Source organism: Saccopteryx bilineata, chromosome 1 (assembly GCF_036850765.1).
Source record: "Saccopteryx bilineata isolate mSacBil1 chromosome 1, mSacBil1_pri_phased_curated, whole genome shotgun sequence".
Classification (NCBI taxonomy): domain Eukaryota; kingdom Metazoa; phylum Chordata; class Mammalia; order Chiroptera; family Emballonuridae; genus Saccopteryx; species Saccopteryx bilineata.
Genome location: NC_089490.1, coordinates 350,403,611 through 350,422,411, shown reverse-complemented (window position 1 = coordinate 350,422,411; position 18,801 = coordinate 350,403,611). Strand labels below are relative to the sequence as shown.

The window sequence follows — 18,801 nt, the reverse complement described above, 5'->3', positions numbered from 1 at the left end:
ACAGAGATACAGAGATGATTAATTTTGAGAAAACCTGATGAAGGTTACATTCACTATAGAAAAGCAAGTCTGGAAAGGAACTGCCTGTCAGGCATTTTTTTCTTATTTTATTCACTTATTCAACAAATATTTAGTAAGCCATATTTTGTTTTCAGTCATAAAATACAAGTACAATATACCTCAAGTATTTATGGTTCATCTAATAAGGAAAACAAAAAATAATAATAATAAAATAAAAATAATATACATCATAATTAACATTTATTGAGTTTGTATTTTATACTGTGTGGTCTACTAACAGTTTTTTTTAAAGACATAGTCTGTTTATCCTACAATAGCTCAATGAAATATATAAAATTGTTAATTACATTTTAGAAATGAAGATGTTGAGCCTTAGAATCATTTAGTTCATCAAAGGCCAGACATCTAACAAAGCAGGATTGAGATTTTAATCCAGGATTTCTGTATCTTGGACACCATTTTCTTCATTCGTATATTGCATTCTCTGCCAAGGGTATCTAATAAAAATGTTCTAAGATCATATTTACCAAGTGGATCTCCATGTCCATACATCATTCTTTAAGAAAGTAATGTTGTTCTTCTTGAAGTATATTTTAGTGTTCTTTTCATTAATAATAATTCAAAAAGTAGGAATAATATACCATTGGGCATGTAAGCCATTTACTAGTATCCAGTCCTGGAATGTCAATAGAAAAGTTTCAAGGGTTAGAGAAATTTGCTATTCATTAAAGGAAATAGAAACTGGAAACCTGGAAAAAAATCATGAAGTAGAATGCAAGGACATTTGGGTCAATTGCCTCTTTATAATCTGAAGCCTTTGCCACAGAAATATTACATATAAATACACACATTATTTTTTATAATATTTCAGAGGTTCACAAATGTCATGAATAATCTGCCAGTGTGCCCTTAATCAACCAATGAACCAAGGTAAATAATTCATGATACTCAGCTGCAAATAGTTATACATAACTGAATCTAAGATACTTGGTTTCTAAAAAGGGACTCACAGCAATTGTGTGAAGCTTAAAAGTTGGTTGTATGAAGTGGTAGAAAATCCAGAGAAAAAATGGAAATGGAAACCTGATTGAAGTCGTGCAAATTATATTAATTTGTAAAAATAATAATAAATATAAAAGATCTGTCATGTATCCCACAGACACTGGGACAAGCAATTTGCCATCTCTCAAGAGATCATTGTGTGTATCTCTTTTAACTCTTGTGTTCAGTGATGTCTGTCATACTGGCAGCTTGAAATCAGCATTGATAACATGAAAATTGGTGAACACTTCAAAAATAAAATTTTTCCTCAAAGATTTGGTTTAACAAAACACCAGTGACTGGGAGCATACTTTCTGTAGGCCTTCTGAGAAGTAATACACATGAGATCAATGAAACAAATTTAAATAAAACAATTGTCAAAATACCTGACAGAGACTACCTTTGACTCAATGAAATGTTTTACTACAGAAACTTACTGAAGACAAGTGCCATTTCATGCAAGCCACCATGCTATCCATTGGTAAACTCCAACCCTCCAAGTTTCTTTTAGCCACAGTTCCAGGGCTAGAAGCTTTTCACATCTAACTTTCCATCCTTTCTTATTGACTCTGTGTGGTTCCACTTTTGGGAAGTCACTCTGACTTCAGACATAGATATCCCATGCATTTTCTTCTTCTATGTGCCAATATGCCATACTCAGCATCACCTTCCCAGACGATAGGCAAAAGAGTTTTGTCACCTGCAGCACTCACATTGGTACTTTTGCCATTTTCTACATCCCCTGGATCATCGTGGCATTGGTACATTGATTTGAGCATAATGCTCCTTCACATGTTCACTTGGTGATGTCAAAACTCCATTTCCTATTTCTTCCAATCTGAACCACTTACTATATAATGTGAAGACCAAACAAATCCGTAAGGCATTTTACAAGCTGTTTCCAAACATAAAGTAGCCACTTTGACAATCCAGTGATGTGGATAAAGATAGAGATAGTCTTCCTCCCTATAATTCTTCCTTCCTTCAAAATTTTACTAAAAAATATTAGGTTTTTTCTTAGTGGTAGTAATATAGGAGCATATAAAAAACATTTCTGATCTTTCAAATACTTTCTATAGCTAATTACAGAAACAATATTTAAAAACTAATTTATCAGAAAGATATATAAACTTGCCTAAGAAAAGTGAGCAATTATAATTGAGAAAAAAGATTTTAAAAAATCAAAATTAGGAAAGAAAAGGTGACATTATTTCTAATACTACAACAGTTTAAAGAGGAAAAAAAATAACACTGGGGAACAAAATTTTTGTTGCATCCACAAAAACAGTAGTTATTACCTGATTCAAGTGTGCTGATCGCAAATCTGACATTAGTTTTTCTCTGTAGGTTACAGTTTTTTTGCAACTCAACATTTTAGGTTTTCATCTTATTGTAAAATTTTCAACATTTAGTTTCACATAATGAAGTAGAATGTCTTTTGGGCATCATCTTTATGAAAATATAATAATTTATATAGTGCAGTAAATATACTAAAAAATATGATTGCATCAGAATTTGTCTACAATTTCAAAACAGAACATATTAAAACACTTATTTTAATCATAAAATTTGTGCAAAACTTATTTAAATTCTATTCAGGCAAAAATTTCTGTTTGTAGCTCTTGTGTTTGTGTACTTGTTGAGGACAATCTCGTTTGATGCTCCAGCAGTAGTCTGCTCATCACTAACAGCTCCAAGATTTTCGGGAAACTTATCAAGGAGACTGTTCAGGAAGTGAATCTTAATGCTCATGTTACATCCAATGTCATGGAAAACTAACAGCATCCTTTGAACCAGAAGTTCGTAGTTTTCTGCTTTTTTGTTGCCAAAGAAGTTCTTTATAACTGCCACAAAAGACTACCATGCTGCTCTCTCCTCCTTATTTATCTTCCTGGCAAATTCTTCTTCACGTATGAGGATTCAAATTTGAGGTCCATTGAATACACCTGCTTTTATCTTCTTAAAAGACAAGGCAGGAAAAGCAGAAATAACATGTTGAAAGCATTCACTTTCTCTATTCAAAGACTGAACAAACTGCTTCATTAAGCCAAGTTTGATGTGAAGTGAGGGAAAAATGATCCTGTCTCAATTAACTACAGGTTCATTCACAATATTTGCATCCCTACTTCCAGAGCTTCACGTTTCAACCACTCCTTCTGTGTTCAGTGTTTCTCCCGAGCTCGGCTGTCCCACAAACACAGAAAGCAAAGATCCTTCGTGAAACCACTCTGTTGTCCTAGCAGGAAATTTACCATTTTAAGATCCACACAAATGATCCAGTTATGCTCCTCATACTTCAGAAAGTCAAGGACAATTTTTATGTCATTCTTACTATCAATAAGTCATTCAATTTGGGTTGGCTAAACTGCTGAGGGGTTAATGACTGCTTGGCATCAGAAGAAGACCCTTCAGATTCTATAACCATTTCCTCATGCATCTTATCAAAATACACTTGATCACCATGTTCACTTTCTTCATCCTTCGAAAAGATAAAACCATTGAACACTGGAACCAGGAGTGTCTTAGAGTGTGGGATAGGTCATATTGCTGAAGGAATATTAGGATATGCGATCATATGCTGTTTTTTTCTTGCCAATGCCCTTTGTATGGATCAGACAGAAATAACAGTCACTGTTGTGGTCCTTAGGTTCACGCCAAACCATGGGAATACCAAAAGGCATTCCTTTGTGTTTCTCTTTTGTCCAGTCACAAAGCATTTTCTCACAATTATGACACACAATATAAGGAGCCCAATTCTTGTTTTGGTCGCCAAGGGAAACTTGAAAATAGGCAATATATGCATGTGTCACAAATGATGAAATATTGTGCCTTTGACGTTGAAGTGTGTAACAGCCACTTATATAACAGAAGTGTCAGGACTATTCTTACATTTACACCTACTTGAAGAAGCCATGATTCAATCTTAAAACAAAATAAGAGGGTATTTTTATCAGTTAATAAGTTTTTACATTTAAAAACAACTACAATTATGTAAAAGGGATGTTTGTAAAATATTAACTGCCTTGCTTTTAAATCCAACTTAAAAACCAATGCATGCCATTAACTGTAACAAAAAGAAATTAAAATTGTATAAAAACTAGAGCATGCACTGCCTGACCTGGCAGTGATGCAGTGGATAGAGTGTCGGACTGGGATGCGGAGGACCCAGGTTCAAGACCCTGAGGTAGCCAGCTTGAGTGCGAGCTCATCTGGTTTGAGCAAAGCTCACCAGCTTGGACCCAAGGTCACTCGAGCAAGGGGTTCCTCGGTCTGCTGAAGGCCCATGGTCAAGGCACATATGAGAAAGCAATCAATGAACAACTAAGGTGTTGCAACGAAAAATTGATGATTGATGCTTCTCATCTCTCTCTGTTCCTGTCTGTCTGTCCCTATCCTCTCTCTGACTTTCTTTCTGTCTCTGTAAAAAAAAAAAAAAAAACTAGAGCATGCACCAAAAAACAGATTTCAGATTTGGAATCAGCAATGCAGAAATATACAGAAACAGTTCTAAAACCTCATGCAACCGAAAATGAAAAAAAAAATTGTTTCCCAGTGTAATTTTTAATTTCTTATGCCAATTTTTGGAAACCTTACATAAAATGTACAACTATCTAAAGATTACAACATAGCACAGTAATAAAAGAAAAATAAAGGCTCAGAGGTCTCATATATATTAAATACATTATAACTATATTTAAAAACCAATACAAAGACGTAAAGTACAAAGGAAGGAAGAAAGAAGATAGAAAGGAGGCAGAGAGAGAGAGAAACAGAAGAAAGAAAAGAAGGAGGGATGGAGGAAATAATAGAAATATAAGGCCAAAAGAAAACTAACAATAATTAGCTTCACTCTCCAAACTATAGGATCTAAGTGTAGACAGATTCTTCTATAGAATAGGGAAAGAAGAAATATTTCCTCATAAGTTTATAAAAACAATTGTAGTCAACATTGCAAAGAAGGACTGAGCACATACAATAATTAGAGAAAAATAACAAACACACAAAGTAAATGGAAAGAAAGGAACAAATATAAATTCTATTATTTGTTGAAAACTTGATAAATTATGTAGAATACCAAAAACAATCAACAAATAAACTTTCATATTAATAAATGGAATTTGCAAAATTTATGATATACTATCACCATAAAAATTTTTTAAAATATTTTTACCAGTAAACAGAATATATTTAAAGGGTTTTCCAAAGAAAATGATAGATTTAATGCAGTTCCTATTATTATATCAATGATATATTTTACAGATCTATAACAAATATTTAAAATATTTTTATGGAACAACAAAAGACCCCAAATAGCCTCAGCAATCCTGAGAAAGAAGATCAAAGTTGGAAGTATCACATTATCTGGTATCATGCTATGCTACAAGGCTATTGTAATCAAAACAGCCTGGTACTGGCATAAGAACTGGTATATATATCAATGGAACAGAACTGGCAGCCCCAAAATAAACCCCACACCTTTATGGTCAATTAATATTTGACAAAGGAGGTAAGAACATATAGCGAAGTAAAGCAGTCTCTTTAATAGATGGTGTTGTGAGAATTGGACAGGATAAAAAAATAAAAGTAGACCACCAACTTACACTGTAAGAATAAACTTAAAATAGATAAAAGACTTAAATGTAGGTCATGAAACCATAACCTAGAAGAAAACATAGGCAGTAAAATCGCAGATATCTGTTGTAGCAATATTTTTGCCAATATATCTCCTCAGGCAAGGGAAACAACAACAACAAAAAAATGAGACTACATCAAACTAAAAATCTTTTGCATTGCAAAAGGTCCCATCAACAAAATAAAAAGACAACCCACTAAATGGGAGAACGTGCTTATCAATGAATGTGATAAGGGCTAAATTTTCAAAATTTATAAATATTATATAGAGATGAACAAAAGTAGGTTTACAGTTGTGAGTACACAAAACAGTTTATTCTTTTATTTTTTTACATGTTTATTTTATTGGTTTTAGAGAGAGAGGAGGGTAAGAGAGAGAGACAGGAACATCATTCTGTTCCTGTATGTACCCTGACTGGGGATGGAACCAGTAACCTCTGTGCTTTGGGAACCAACCCAGCTATCTGGCCATGGTAGTTTATTCCAACAGAAATTGTGAGATAAAAAATTTTGAGTTCTTTTAAGTTCCTATGTTTATGGTGATTTGTCTCGCAACAATAGATAACTTTTACTTAAAAGCTAAAGAAAAATCTGTTTTGTTTTGTTTGTTTTCTTATTGTTCACCATCTCTGGTTGCTAATGAGCATAAAACAGTAACACAGACAGTGACTTCTACTCCTGTCCTGAGTGGTCTTATGTATCATCTAAAATACCTAGGATACACTTTGGTACATCATAAGATTAAAATAATGATTTCTCGAATTGGAAATAAGTTTTAATAAGACACATTCAGGAAGTTATGCATTTCAGGAGTGTAATTATTCAATGATTTATCACATATAACTACAACCCAGCCAGTAATATATAATAAAGGTCAGCAAGTTACTTTCTTTCCTTTAAGGACTAAATAGTAAATAATTTAGGCTTTACCAGGTAATATAGTTCTTTGTTGTAACTACTGAATGTTGATGCTATGAAACAGCCAAAGACAATTCTGAATTGGCATGGCTGTGTTCAAACAAAGCTTGGTTTATTAAAACAAGAAGTAGGCCACATTTGGCATGCAGGTAATACTTTGCAAATATCCATTCCAATAACTATTCCTTCCTTGTATGCCAAAAATAAATACTCTCCTGACCTCCAACATCCTAGTTTATTTTTGTTTATAATTTTTATTCAATATAATAAAATATAAAATGATTAATAAAAGTATATATACTTTTGTTCCTGGCTCATTTCATAACATTATCTTTTTTTTTTCTTTTTTTTTTTTTTCTTTTTTTTTTTGGTATTTTTCTGAAGCTGGAAACGGGGAGAGACAGTCAGACAGATTCCCGCATGCGCCCGCCCGGGATCCACCCAGCATGCCCACCAGGGGCGATGCTTTGCCCACCAGGGGGCGATGCTATGCCCCTCCGTGGCGTTGCTCTGCCACGACCAGAGCCACTCTAGCGCCTGGGGCAGAGGCCAAGGAGCCATCCCCAGCGCCCGGGCCATCTTTGCTCCAATGGAGCCTTGGCTGCGGGAGGGGAAGAGAGAGACAGAGAGGAAGGAGGGGGGGTGGAGAAGCAAATGGGCGCTTCTCCTATGTGCCCTGGCCGGGAATCGAACCCGGGTCCCCCGCACGCCAGGCCGACGCTCTACCGCTGAGCCAACTGGCCAGGGCCACATTATCTTTTTTTTTTTTTTTTTTTTTTTTTTTTAGCATGAGAAGGAGAGAGCAAAAGATACAGACAGGAACAGACAGACAGGAAGGGAGAAAGCATCAGTTCTTTGTTGCGGCACCTTAATTGTTCATTGATTGCTTTCTCATATCTGCCTTGATGGGGGGGGGGGGTGGCTCCAGCAAAGCCAGGGATGCCTTGCTCTAACCAGTGAGCATGGGCTCAAGCCAGGGACCTTTGGGCTCCAGTCAGCTACCATGGGGTCATGTCTATGATCCCATGGTCAAGCTGGCAAACCCTTGATGACCTCGGAGTTTCAAACCTGGTTCTTCAGCGTCCCAGGCTGATGCTCTATCCACTGTGCCACCACCTGGTCAGGCTCATACATTATCTTTATGAGATTTATCAATGTGGTGTGTTGAAATTGTTCATTCATTTTAAGTCATAATTTTATGAACACACTTAAAATTGTCAGGTTATCTTTTCCTGGATGCTTCTATTGTGTTCAGGTTTTGGTTATAAAATAATTATCATTATAAATAATTATGCTGCTATGAACATTATAATGTCTTTTACTTGCACACATATTCATTTCTGTTGGTAATATTCTGAATGAAATTTCTGGGTCAAATTTGAGATACTACCAACAGTTTTTAAAAGAGTTTGTGCTAATTTATATTCACACCAGCAGCATGTGAGAGTTCTCTTTAATTCATATTTTATCAATAATTTTTATTACCTATATTTTTAATGTTAGTTATCCTGTGGGTTTGTGCCTATCTTATTTTGACACTAGTTTACATTTTTCTAACTAATTATATCGATATCCTTTTGCATGTTTTATGGCAATGTGCAGTGCTATAGTCAAGGTATCATCAGGACTAGGGCCTCATTAGAGGCTTGACTGGGGAAAGATATGCTTTCAAGATCACATGGGGTTTTAGTAGGATTCAGGTAGTTACCTATGGCCTGTTGGATTGAGTGACTCAGAGTTTTACTGGCTATTGGCTAGAGGAGGCCAGATTTAGTTCCTAACTGGATGATGGCCAGAAACAATCCTCATTTCTTTGCATGTGGGCCTGTCTAACATGGCATTTTGCTTCATTAAGGCCAGATCTTATGTAACATAAGCATGAAAATAATAACTTGTCACCTTTGCAATAGTCTATTGGTTAAAAGCAAATATAAGTTCTATGCACACTCAAGATCAGAAGATTACACAAGGGTTCAAGAAAGCAGGGTTAATCAGGGATATTTTATTATTTTATACAATATACCCTATGAGTCCAGGATGTTAAACTTATTACCATGGTAAAATAGCAAGTACAAGAGCAAGAACACATGCACATGGGAACTCATTTTTCACCGACAGTAACTCAGCTGCAAGAAAAATGGGGCTGACCCGTTTTCTGGGGAAAAGCTAGTGAGTCACTGAACAGAGATGGATTCAGGAGTGGATGGCAACTCCCCTCTGGTTCACTGCAATAATGAAGAAACAAGGTCTTGCAGACGGGGGTACATATTCCTTCTACCTTCATTGTCATCATAATTATCGAGTGAGCATTGGTTTGCTTTACTATGTTCCCAGGATATTGATAATCTAGAAACAATGACATGCACTTTTCTATTCTCCTGTGATAAAACAATGTCTAAACATTTATTTATATAGATAACTTGATTGATTTACTTTGCATTTAAGATCCCTATGGACCACTTGTCACTTGAACTAGTAGCTAAAACCCTCCTGAGATTACACAACATTTTCCTTATTTATAGATGAAGAGCAAAGTTTTTTTCTCTTTTTATGACTCTAGAGAAATTTAAATTTTACCAGTGACCCCACAGAGTAATTAATGCCACTTTACTATAAAGTTTGTGGCTCTAAAATTATAGCTTGTTCTCTCTCTGCTAGTGGAGAAAGAAAAGGATCCTTTTTCCACACGAAGATGGTAAGGAGGCAGATAAAGGTGTTCATTGTGGTGATGTTGTAGTTTGTTATCTATTCACAAATATTCATACGGGCTTACAGAAAAGTCAGATAATGTTAGGGTCTCTCCTATACTCAGAGATCCACATAGCAGACAAGTATCTGAAACCTACTAATTTAAATTGAATACTGCAATAAATTTTGTGAGATTGAATGAAAACCTTGGGAACAGTGGTGGGATTCAGCCAGTTTGTACCAACTTGACAGAACTGATACTTAATTTTTTGTTGAGTTCAGCAAACTGGTTGTTAAAACAGCACTTATAATCAGAGATCTCTCTAAGGTGGGTGCCTGGTCAGCCACCCAAAGTAGAAATCACAAATTTACATTCTTTACTCTTTTTTAATATTCATCAGTGCAATAGCATAGTCTAAGCACCCATAGTAATGTTTATTCCATCCACAGGTGAAAAAAATTGCAAATGAGGATACCAATCAAGAAGTAATATGGAAATATCTTAAATAACAATTTTATTGTTTTTTGTCAGGTATTATATATTTAATATTTTTTCATTGATATTTTAAAACTCTTCCTTATAACATAATCTAGTTTTTTATACCTCTTTTATTGTTTTTATTTAAGTATTAAATCCATGAAATAATAAAATAGCTTTTGGTATATTATTTTTTTATACTTAAAATGATCATTAGGACAGAGAACCAGTTGTTAAATTATTTGAATCCTACCACATCCTAGGAAGTAGAGATTAAAAAGGAACTGTAGAAGCTTACATAAAGGGAATGGTAATATGTAAACTTACTCATAAGGCTTTTATTCTCAGAAAGTAAACTTTACTTAGTATTTTAAAGAGCTTGGTTAAAAAATATTAATATTTTAATAACTATATATGATTATTTGAATTATTTTTATAATAAAATTTATTTTAATAATGTATTTTTAAGATTTTTTATTCTTTTATTTTGAAACCAAATTTAATAGAGTGACATTGGTCAATAAGAATGCATAGGTTTTAGGTAAACAATTGAACAAGACTTTTATAACATTTCTGTGTGTATTGATTCAACTGCCTCTTCTATTCTCTGCAATGTCTACGGAAAACCCTATCTTATATTCAGACCTACCTCTATCATCCTCATACTCTTTGAACAGCAGTAATTTTCACCTAATAATTTACAGGGAAAAAGTAGAAATGGGTTAAAAAAAGAAGAAAATCTAATGTATGATATAATTTGACTGACCCTTGAATGCATTATGCTAAGCAAAATAAGCCATCATAAAAAGACAAATACTGTATAATTATACTTATATGAGGCACATAGAATAGACAAAATAATAGAGAAAATAGAATGTTGGTTGCCAGGGTCTTGGAAGGGGAATAATGAGAAGTTACTGTTTAATGGGTATACAGTTTCTTTTTCTTTTATTTTATTTTTTTAATGGGGCGACATCAATAAATCAGGACAATCTGACTTTGGGTGATGGGTATGCAACATAATTGAATGACAAGATAACCTGGACTTGTTATCTTAGAGTTTCTTTTTTAAAAGATGGAAAGATGTATGGAGATGGATGGTGGCAATAGTTGCACAATAATACGAATGTACTTAATATCACTAAACTGCAGACCTAAAAATGGTTAATGGTAAATTTTACATTTTGTATATTTGACCACAATAAAAAAAAATTGTAAAAAAAAAAAAAAAGTAGCACTGGGCGATATTCTCCTCATATAAACCTTCACCAACCTACTCATTTGCCACTTACTAGTGTCAGAAGAAATGATAATCCTCATCTTTTTGAGGACTAATTATTATGTTTTACATAAAATCACCCACTACTTTCTTAAAGAATTTTTGACATCATTTAATCTCTATCATTCTATATTTTCAGTTTCTCACTATATATTGTATGTGTCTTTACCATCAGTTTGCAAATATGTATATTTGTCTAGGTCTTTCCATTCTTACAAAAATTTTAGGTTCACTTGACATCTTCTTCAGTCATGGCTTATTTTTCTCTTTGCCTTCACTAATAAGTTTTTAAAAATATAGACATTGTGCCTTTACTACTTTTCTATTCATTCCTCAAGCCACTATAGCAGATTCTCAGCTTTAAATGCTGAACTTAAACTATTTTTTTCTAGAGTGACTGATGTGTTCTCAGATGCATTTAAAGAATTAATCCTTAGAAAACATGACCACTCAAGTAATTCAGCATAGTTGTTCATGTAACACCCAGTCATGACACCATGCTCTCCTGGTTTTAATATTCCTATAGAACCACCTGGTTTCATCTAGTTTATAGACCTTCCCAATAACTACAACAGAGTTTCATCTTTACCAATTTTCTGTTGTAAAACAAATTTCTGAGGTTGTTTACCTACACAGTGGATTAAAATGGCACTTATACAATAACTTCCAACTGTATATTATCAGCAAAATTCTGGCGATACATTCTAGCGGTTCATATCCACATGAGCACTGCAGACAAATCAATATCTGAATCTGCAAGTGGACTTCTCTTAGTCACTTCATACACAACTCATTCAAAATAAATTTTTTTTTTTAACAAAGCCTCTAATCATTTAATCTTGTGATTTAGTGGAATTTTAAATTCTGTCAATATAGAAAATATATCTTCCTATATTTATAAATTTATATTAGCATATTTTTCTTGAATTTAAGAATAAACACACATATAAACACATATGTAAATGAGATTTTGATTTAGAGCAGTCATGATGTTAGTGTACTTATCTATGTGTTTAGATAACTTTCTTAACCAAAAGAAAATTTATCTCAATACTTTTTGTATAAACATGTAATTTCTTATTTCTCTAGGATGTGAGCAGTCTAAGGACAGGTACTACAAATCTACAAAACATGGAGATTTTAGGTAATTTGACATCTATACTTCCTACTTTCTTACTGACCAGCATACCTGGCCTGGAGTCTGTCCATGCCTGGGTCTCCCTTCCCTTTGGCTTTCTTTATGCCATTGCCCTCTCTGGGAACAGCATGATCCTGCTTGTCATCATTACCCAGAAGAATCTCCATGAGCCCATGTACTATTTCCTATCCATGCTGTCAGCTGCTGACTTGGGCTTGACTATTTCTACAATGTCAACAACATTACCCATCCTCTGGTTTAATGCAAGAGAAATCAGTCTAGATAACTGTATTACCCAGATGTTTTTTCTTCATGGATTTACTTTCATAGAATCTGGTGTGCTAGTGGCTATGGCCTTTGACCGCTATGTGGCAATTTGTGACCCTCTGCGGTATACTACCATTCTCACTACTTCCAGAATTATTCAGATGGGCCTCTTAATAATTATACGCACTGTAGTATTAATAGTGCCACTACTCCTTCTCCTTAAATCCCTCAATTTCTGTAGGAAAAATGTCCTTTCCCATTCTTACTGTTACCATCCAGATGTGATTAAATTCTCATGTTCAGATACTCGAGCCAACAACATCTGTGGATTAATTGATCTCATCTTGACCACAGGGGTGGATACACCATGTATTGTTCTGTCTTATATCTTGATCATTTACTCTGTGTTTAGTATGGCCTCCCCCAAAGAATGGCACAAGGTATTCAGTACTTGTGTCTCTCACATTGGAGCAGTTGCTATTTTCTACATCCCCATGATAAGCTTGTCCTTGGTGCACCGCTATGGCCAATCAGCCCCCAAAGTGGTCCATTCAATGATGGCCAGTATATACCTGCTTTTGCCGCCTGTGCTCAACCCCATCATCTATAGTGTAAAAACAAAACACATTCGCAAGGCTATACTCAGTCTTCTCTTTACAAAATAAACAAAAATGATTAATTTTAAGAGAACCCTGATAAAGTTTACTTTCACTGTAGAAAAGCAAGTCTGGTAAGTTGCTGTCTATGAGATATATTTTCTCATTTTATTTAATTATTCAACAAATATTTTGTAAGCATTTTTATGTTTTCAGTTATAAAATATACCTCAAGAATCTTGTAGTCCAATAATAAAAACAGGAAAATATAATAATGAAACAATAAAAATAATATTTGTAGTAATTAACCTTTATTGATTGCTTATTTTTTAAAGATTTTATTTATTGATTTTAAAGAGAGGATAGTGAGAGAGAGAAGGGAGTGAGGGGAGGTTCAAGGAGCATTAACTTGTCATAGTTGCTTCTCATATGTGCCTTGACTGGGCAAGCCCAGGATTTCGAATCGGCAACCTCAGCATTCCAGGCCACTGGGCCACCACAGGTCAAACTGATTTTTTATTTTACATGAGGTGTCCTACTAACTACTTTGGAGATATATTCTATTTATTTTTTAAAACAACTCAATAAAATTATTAGTTGTTTTAGAAATGAAAAAACTGAAACCTAGAGACATTTATTTATTCATCAAAGGCCAGTAATCTAACAGAGCAGGGTTTTATTTGAACCCAGGCTTTCTGTCTCTTAGACCCCATTGCTCTTCACTAGTATTTTTATACTCTACCAGAAGCAGCTAGGAATATGCTATGAGATGAAAACTGATGCTTATGTCTATATGTCAGTGGCTTTAAAAAGTTATAATGGCTCCCTTAGTGTATACTTTACTTTATTTTCTTCATTAATAATTAATAGTTGAAGATTAAAAAAATAGTGCAAAGAATGAAAAAGTAAGCCATAGATCAGATCTCTGAACTTGATAGTCAATAAGGTTTCAAGGATTGGGGACATTTGGCAATCCATCACAAAAATTGGGAACTTTGGGAAACTGAAAATGATTATGTAGTGGTAGAATATAAGGAAGTTAGGGGCAGAGGATCTTAATCATTTTCTGCATGATGGTCTTTTTGGAATCTAATGAAACTCATTAACCATTCTCCATACACACACCAAAAAATCACATATAAACACACTTATACAATTGTCCAAAAATGTCAGAGATTTTATAAATGCCATGAAAGATCTATATGGTTCTCTTAACCAACCAATGAACCAAAGTAAAGAATTCACTGTTTTCAGCCTACAAGCAGTCATACATAACTAGACTTTAGCCAGTTAGCTCCTGAAAAGAGATTCACAGTAACTATATCAATTTAAGAGGCAGGCAGAAGCTTAACATAGAGTTGAGAATAATGGTAAAAAAAAGAAAAGAAAAAAACCTCAGAGAAACACAGAGATAGAAACCTGATAGGAGTCACACCAATTTTGTTGCAATTGGAAATTTATCAATAGGAGTGATGCTTCCTGTTTCCCACAAACACTGGGGCAGCAATGTGCTGGAGCTCACACCAGCTTGCGAGAATCCATAGTGTATATCTCATCTCAACTCTGTATTCAATGATGCCATATTGGCAGCTGAAATCAGCCTTTATATATATCATAAGAATTGGTAGACACTACAAATGAAGAGGACATTTATTTCTCTGTTTTCAGAGATACAGTTTTCCAGCATACCAGTGACTAAAAGGTCTACCTTATATTTGGCCTTGTGAGAAACAGTAGAAAATAAAGTAAAAATGTAATCCCCCTCACTCAAGAAGCTTAAAGTCTAATGTGTGAAGTAGTGACATAAACAAATTATAAAATAATATATTAAATTTTGTGATACTTTATAATACAAAATTATACCTCTTCTTTGCACTATATTATGAGTTGAAGTGATTCATTCCAACAGTAAATGGGAGATAGTATTCTGGAAGCAACACTGTGGGAGAATATAATAAGTATTTTGTCACCATTTTACTTTTCAGGAAAAAATACTCTCCTGAGTTTTAAATTTATAGGTTCTATCTGAAAATAGCATTGCAAAATATGAAAACAAAATCTTCCCTGGCCAGTTTGCTCAGTGGTAGAGCATTGGCCTGGCATATGGATGTCCCAGGTTCAATTCCCAGTCAGGGTACACAGGAGAAACACCCTACTTCTCCACCCCTCCCCTTCTCGCTTCTCTCTCTCTCTCTCTCTCTCTCTCTTTTCTCCTCCTTTACTACAGCCATGGCTCAATTGGAGTGAGTTGGCCCCAGGCACAGAGGATAGCTCCATGGCCTCCAACTCAGGTGCTAAAAAATGGCTCCATTTGCAATGGAGCAAGGGCTCCAGATGGGCAGAGCATCGCCCCCTAGTGGGCTTGCCGGGTGAATCCTGGTCAGGGCACATGTGGAAGTCTGTCTCTGCCTTCCCTCCTCTCACTAAATAAAATTTTTTAAAAAGAAAGAAAACAAAATCTGTTGTTATTTTTTGTTTTGTTTTCTCTGTCCATCAGATTTTTCCAATTGAATTTAGATGACAATATTAGTATTAGTTGCTTAAAGAACATCTTTTGATTAAACAATACAATTTTATTTTTAAAAAATGATTTAATTTGATTTAGAAATTAAGTTGTGCTTTCTGAGTTTTGTATGTGGGAAACTTTTGTAATCATACATGGCTGCTAGCTGCTTGGAGCTTCAGAAATATAAAACACATAGAGCATTTAAGTTGAGGGGCTTTAACTGGGAGATGCTCAAAAAGCTACAACGTTGCAAAATGTGCTTCTAGCTGCTCTCAAAAAAAAAAAGAACAGACTCTAGATATCTACAGAGATCTCTAACTAGAACTGAGCAAGAGAACAAGACAATGAAAAGGAAAATATATTCTTGATATATTTGAGGTCTCATAAGTGCAAGCAAAAACTTAGATTTTATTTAGCTTGCATTGTCTACAAAATGTCCAGGATACTATATAAACAGATTATGTGGTATAATTCTCAAAGGGAATAAACTTGTGCTTGCCTTAGTATGTAGAGTGGGCTTGAGGTAAAATATTTAATTAGCATTCTAATAAATTTCAATAACTTAAAGGGCACCATTAAAAAGATACTCATAGGAGAGACTTCAGGATCTGAAGAGTTTATTCCATAGGTTACAGGTAAAAATCAAAGAGAATGACAAGAAAGAAATAAACAGCTGTGTACATGTTTAGGCATACCATTGTTTTCATATGTTTTTCCAGACACTATGTAAGTTCTGATTCTTTCACGTATGTACATCTGTTGTATTCTCTCCCTGTTCAGTTGATACATCTAATACACAGCCATCTGATCAATTTATGGAAAAAATGAATTTAAAAGATTCCTTCAAAAGGATGCATATAGTGAAATCTCTCAGCCTTGAAGTAAATTACTATCTCATTTCCTTCATTACTCAGGTTTCCAATCAGGTTAGCATTTTTAGCATTCATCTCACACAACACATTTACTTTAGTTGAGTCATACTATTTTCCACTCTAAAATACCACATGCCTTTTCCCTTTGCTTTTAGTTTACATTGTATTCATAGTTCCATTCTATTCATAAACCATTCTTTTAATAATAATATAAAGTGTCTGAGGAAAAGGAGCATGCTGGGATGGAGAAATTATATAAGGGCAGAAGATCCACCTTAAGGAATGCTCCATGAAAGGCCTAGAGAACACACCTTTTATCAAGGCCATTAGGACCGAGCTGTGAAAACGAATCCAGCATCACTAAAAAGTACGAGGTGGCTCTTCTCTGCTGACCAGGAATGACAGTAGGAGTTGCAATCACAAAGCCAGAATCATGACTATCCACGTATATGGTGAAGCCTTGACATAATAGAAACCAGATGGCAGTGATTAATTACCAAAAACTAGGGGGCTGTAGTTATCTGAGTCGAAAGAACAGACAGGAGAACTTAATGTGCAAGTAGCTGTGAAGGTGGTTAAAAAAGCATGACATTCTTGGGCAAAATAAATGAGAATCCAACAAAGGGAGGGGTAACATTCACTATAGAAAGAAGATAAAAATGGACAAGAAGGAAACTGGAAGACTGTCACACTTTGATATAAACTTCACTTTGACTTAAGAGAAGGCAAAAAAAAAAGTTTTAGTAGAAAGTAGCATCTTACTTTGTAGTGCAGTCTTAACAGGTTAGCAAAGGCCAGCGGGTATCCTCAAGTGAAAGTCACCCTGTGCCCTCCAGAAATGTACTTGCCTTAGTTTCCCTGCCACCATAAGTCACTGTCAAGAGAAGCTCATGAGAAATGTGGTCTCCTTGGAATATAATGACAAATTTAAGAGCTTATTGGCTAGGACTGTTTCTCTCCATACTCTAAAGTGTGAAGGGCATATTTTAATAACAAGTACACCCCAAATTAAAAAGCAAACAAAATAATATTTAGGTCAATACAAGCAGAAGCCAAACAACTGAATTTTGAGACAGAGAAGTCTCAGATCATGCCATTTCCCAGTCTTCATGCATCTCCCTTGAAGTTCAGATGCTCAGAAAATAAAGAACAGGGTGATGGATATATGTGTATTCCTCTTTCAGCTTTTCTATAACTCAAAAATTATTTTGAAATATAAAGTTAAAAATTCTGAGAAAGCACCTGATTGACCCTGGTTGAATCAAGTGTCTAAACCTCTCATATTGATCAGTCAGGTTTATGTGTGCAGGCATGGCATTGAGGTCTCCCCTTTTAGTTTGGAGCTTATGGCTGACTGCTATGCTGTATGTACACCTGAAACTAATACAATATTGAATGTTAGCTGTAACTAAAAAATTTTTTAAAAAATGTTTTTAAAGAAAAGAAAGAAATATTTTTTGCCTCAAAACTACCCAACACCCTTGAAATACCCACTCTTTATTCACCAAGAGAGTGCATTAAGGACATTTGATTAGAGACAAATATCTTTAAGGAAATGATCATGATTCTGGGGATTAAATAACTGACTAAGCAGAAAAATATTTTCAACTTTAAGTGTCCCTTTTAGCACAACCACTCAAGGCAAAAGTACCAAGGATTACAAAATCACTGATTAGATTAATAACAGAGCGGTTATATAAAATTACAAAGTGTAAACACCAGCATTAACACATCATATTTTCCCCTCAGGCCAGCAGAGACAGATGCAGAGCATTTTTAAGCAAGATTAAAAAGTAATCAAGATTAAAATAATTAGTCTATTAGCCATAGAAATGATGAAATATCCCTTAAATGTAATTTAGATTCTTTATAAAATTTTCATTTGTTATATTAAGTAATTACTTATCCTGACAAATAATGTTTTATAAATTTAACTCTAATACTTTGTTACTAAGAACAACTGTGTTATATATCATTAAAATTAAAAAAACTAGCAATTCTCAGACTGAGGCGATTTATGAGAATTAAAACATGCAAAAACAATTACATAACATCTACAGTAATTTGAATCTATATTTCTGTACTCATTGCCTTATGTTGTGTTAGACAGAAAAGAAATCTATTATTCAAAACTAATTTTACAATAAATAAAACATGCTCTCGAAAGGCATGCACTCTCATGAGATATTTCTGTGTCTTCCTGCCAAAACAATCCCTATGCTCCATCAGTACCTCAAAGTTAGCAAGTCCAGAAACAAATTTATTTTGTTTCATTTACAAACAATCTAATTTGTCTATTAATGAATGAAATTATTTCTGCTAATAAGAGATGTAAGGTAATAAAAATATTTTTTCCTTGAAAAAC

At 34.4% G+C, this 18,801-nt stretch overlaps 1 protein-coding gene across 1 annotated transcript; it reads left to right on the top strand.

Annotated features, from left to right (window-relative positions):
* Nucleotides 1-12,188: 12,188 nt before the first annotated feature.
* Nucleotides 12,189-13,127, top strand: LOC136320589 (olfactory receptor 51F1-like). The gene has a single exon (XM_066253746.1). The coding sequence runs from the start codon at nt 12,189-12,191 to the stop codon at nt 13,125-13,127; it is 939 nt and encodes a 312-aa protein (XP_066109843.1).
* The last annotated feature ends 5,674 nt before the right edge of the window (nt 13,128-18,801 follow it).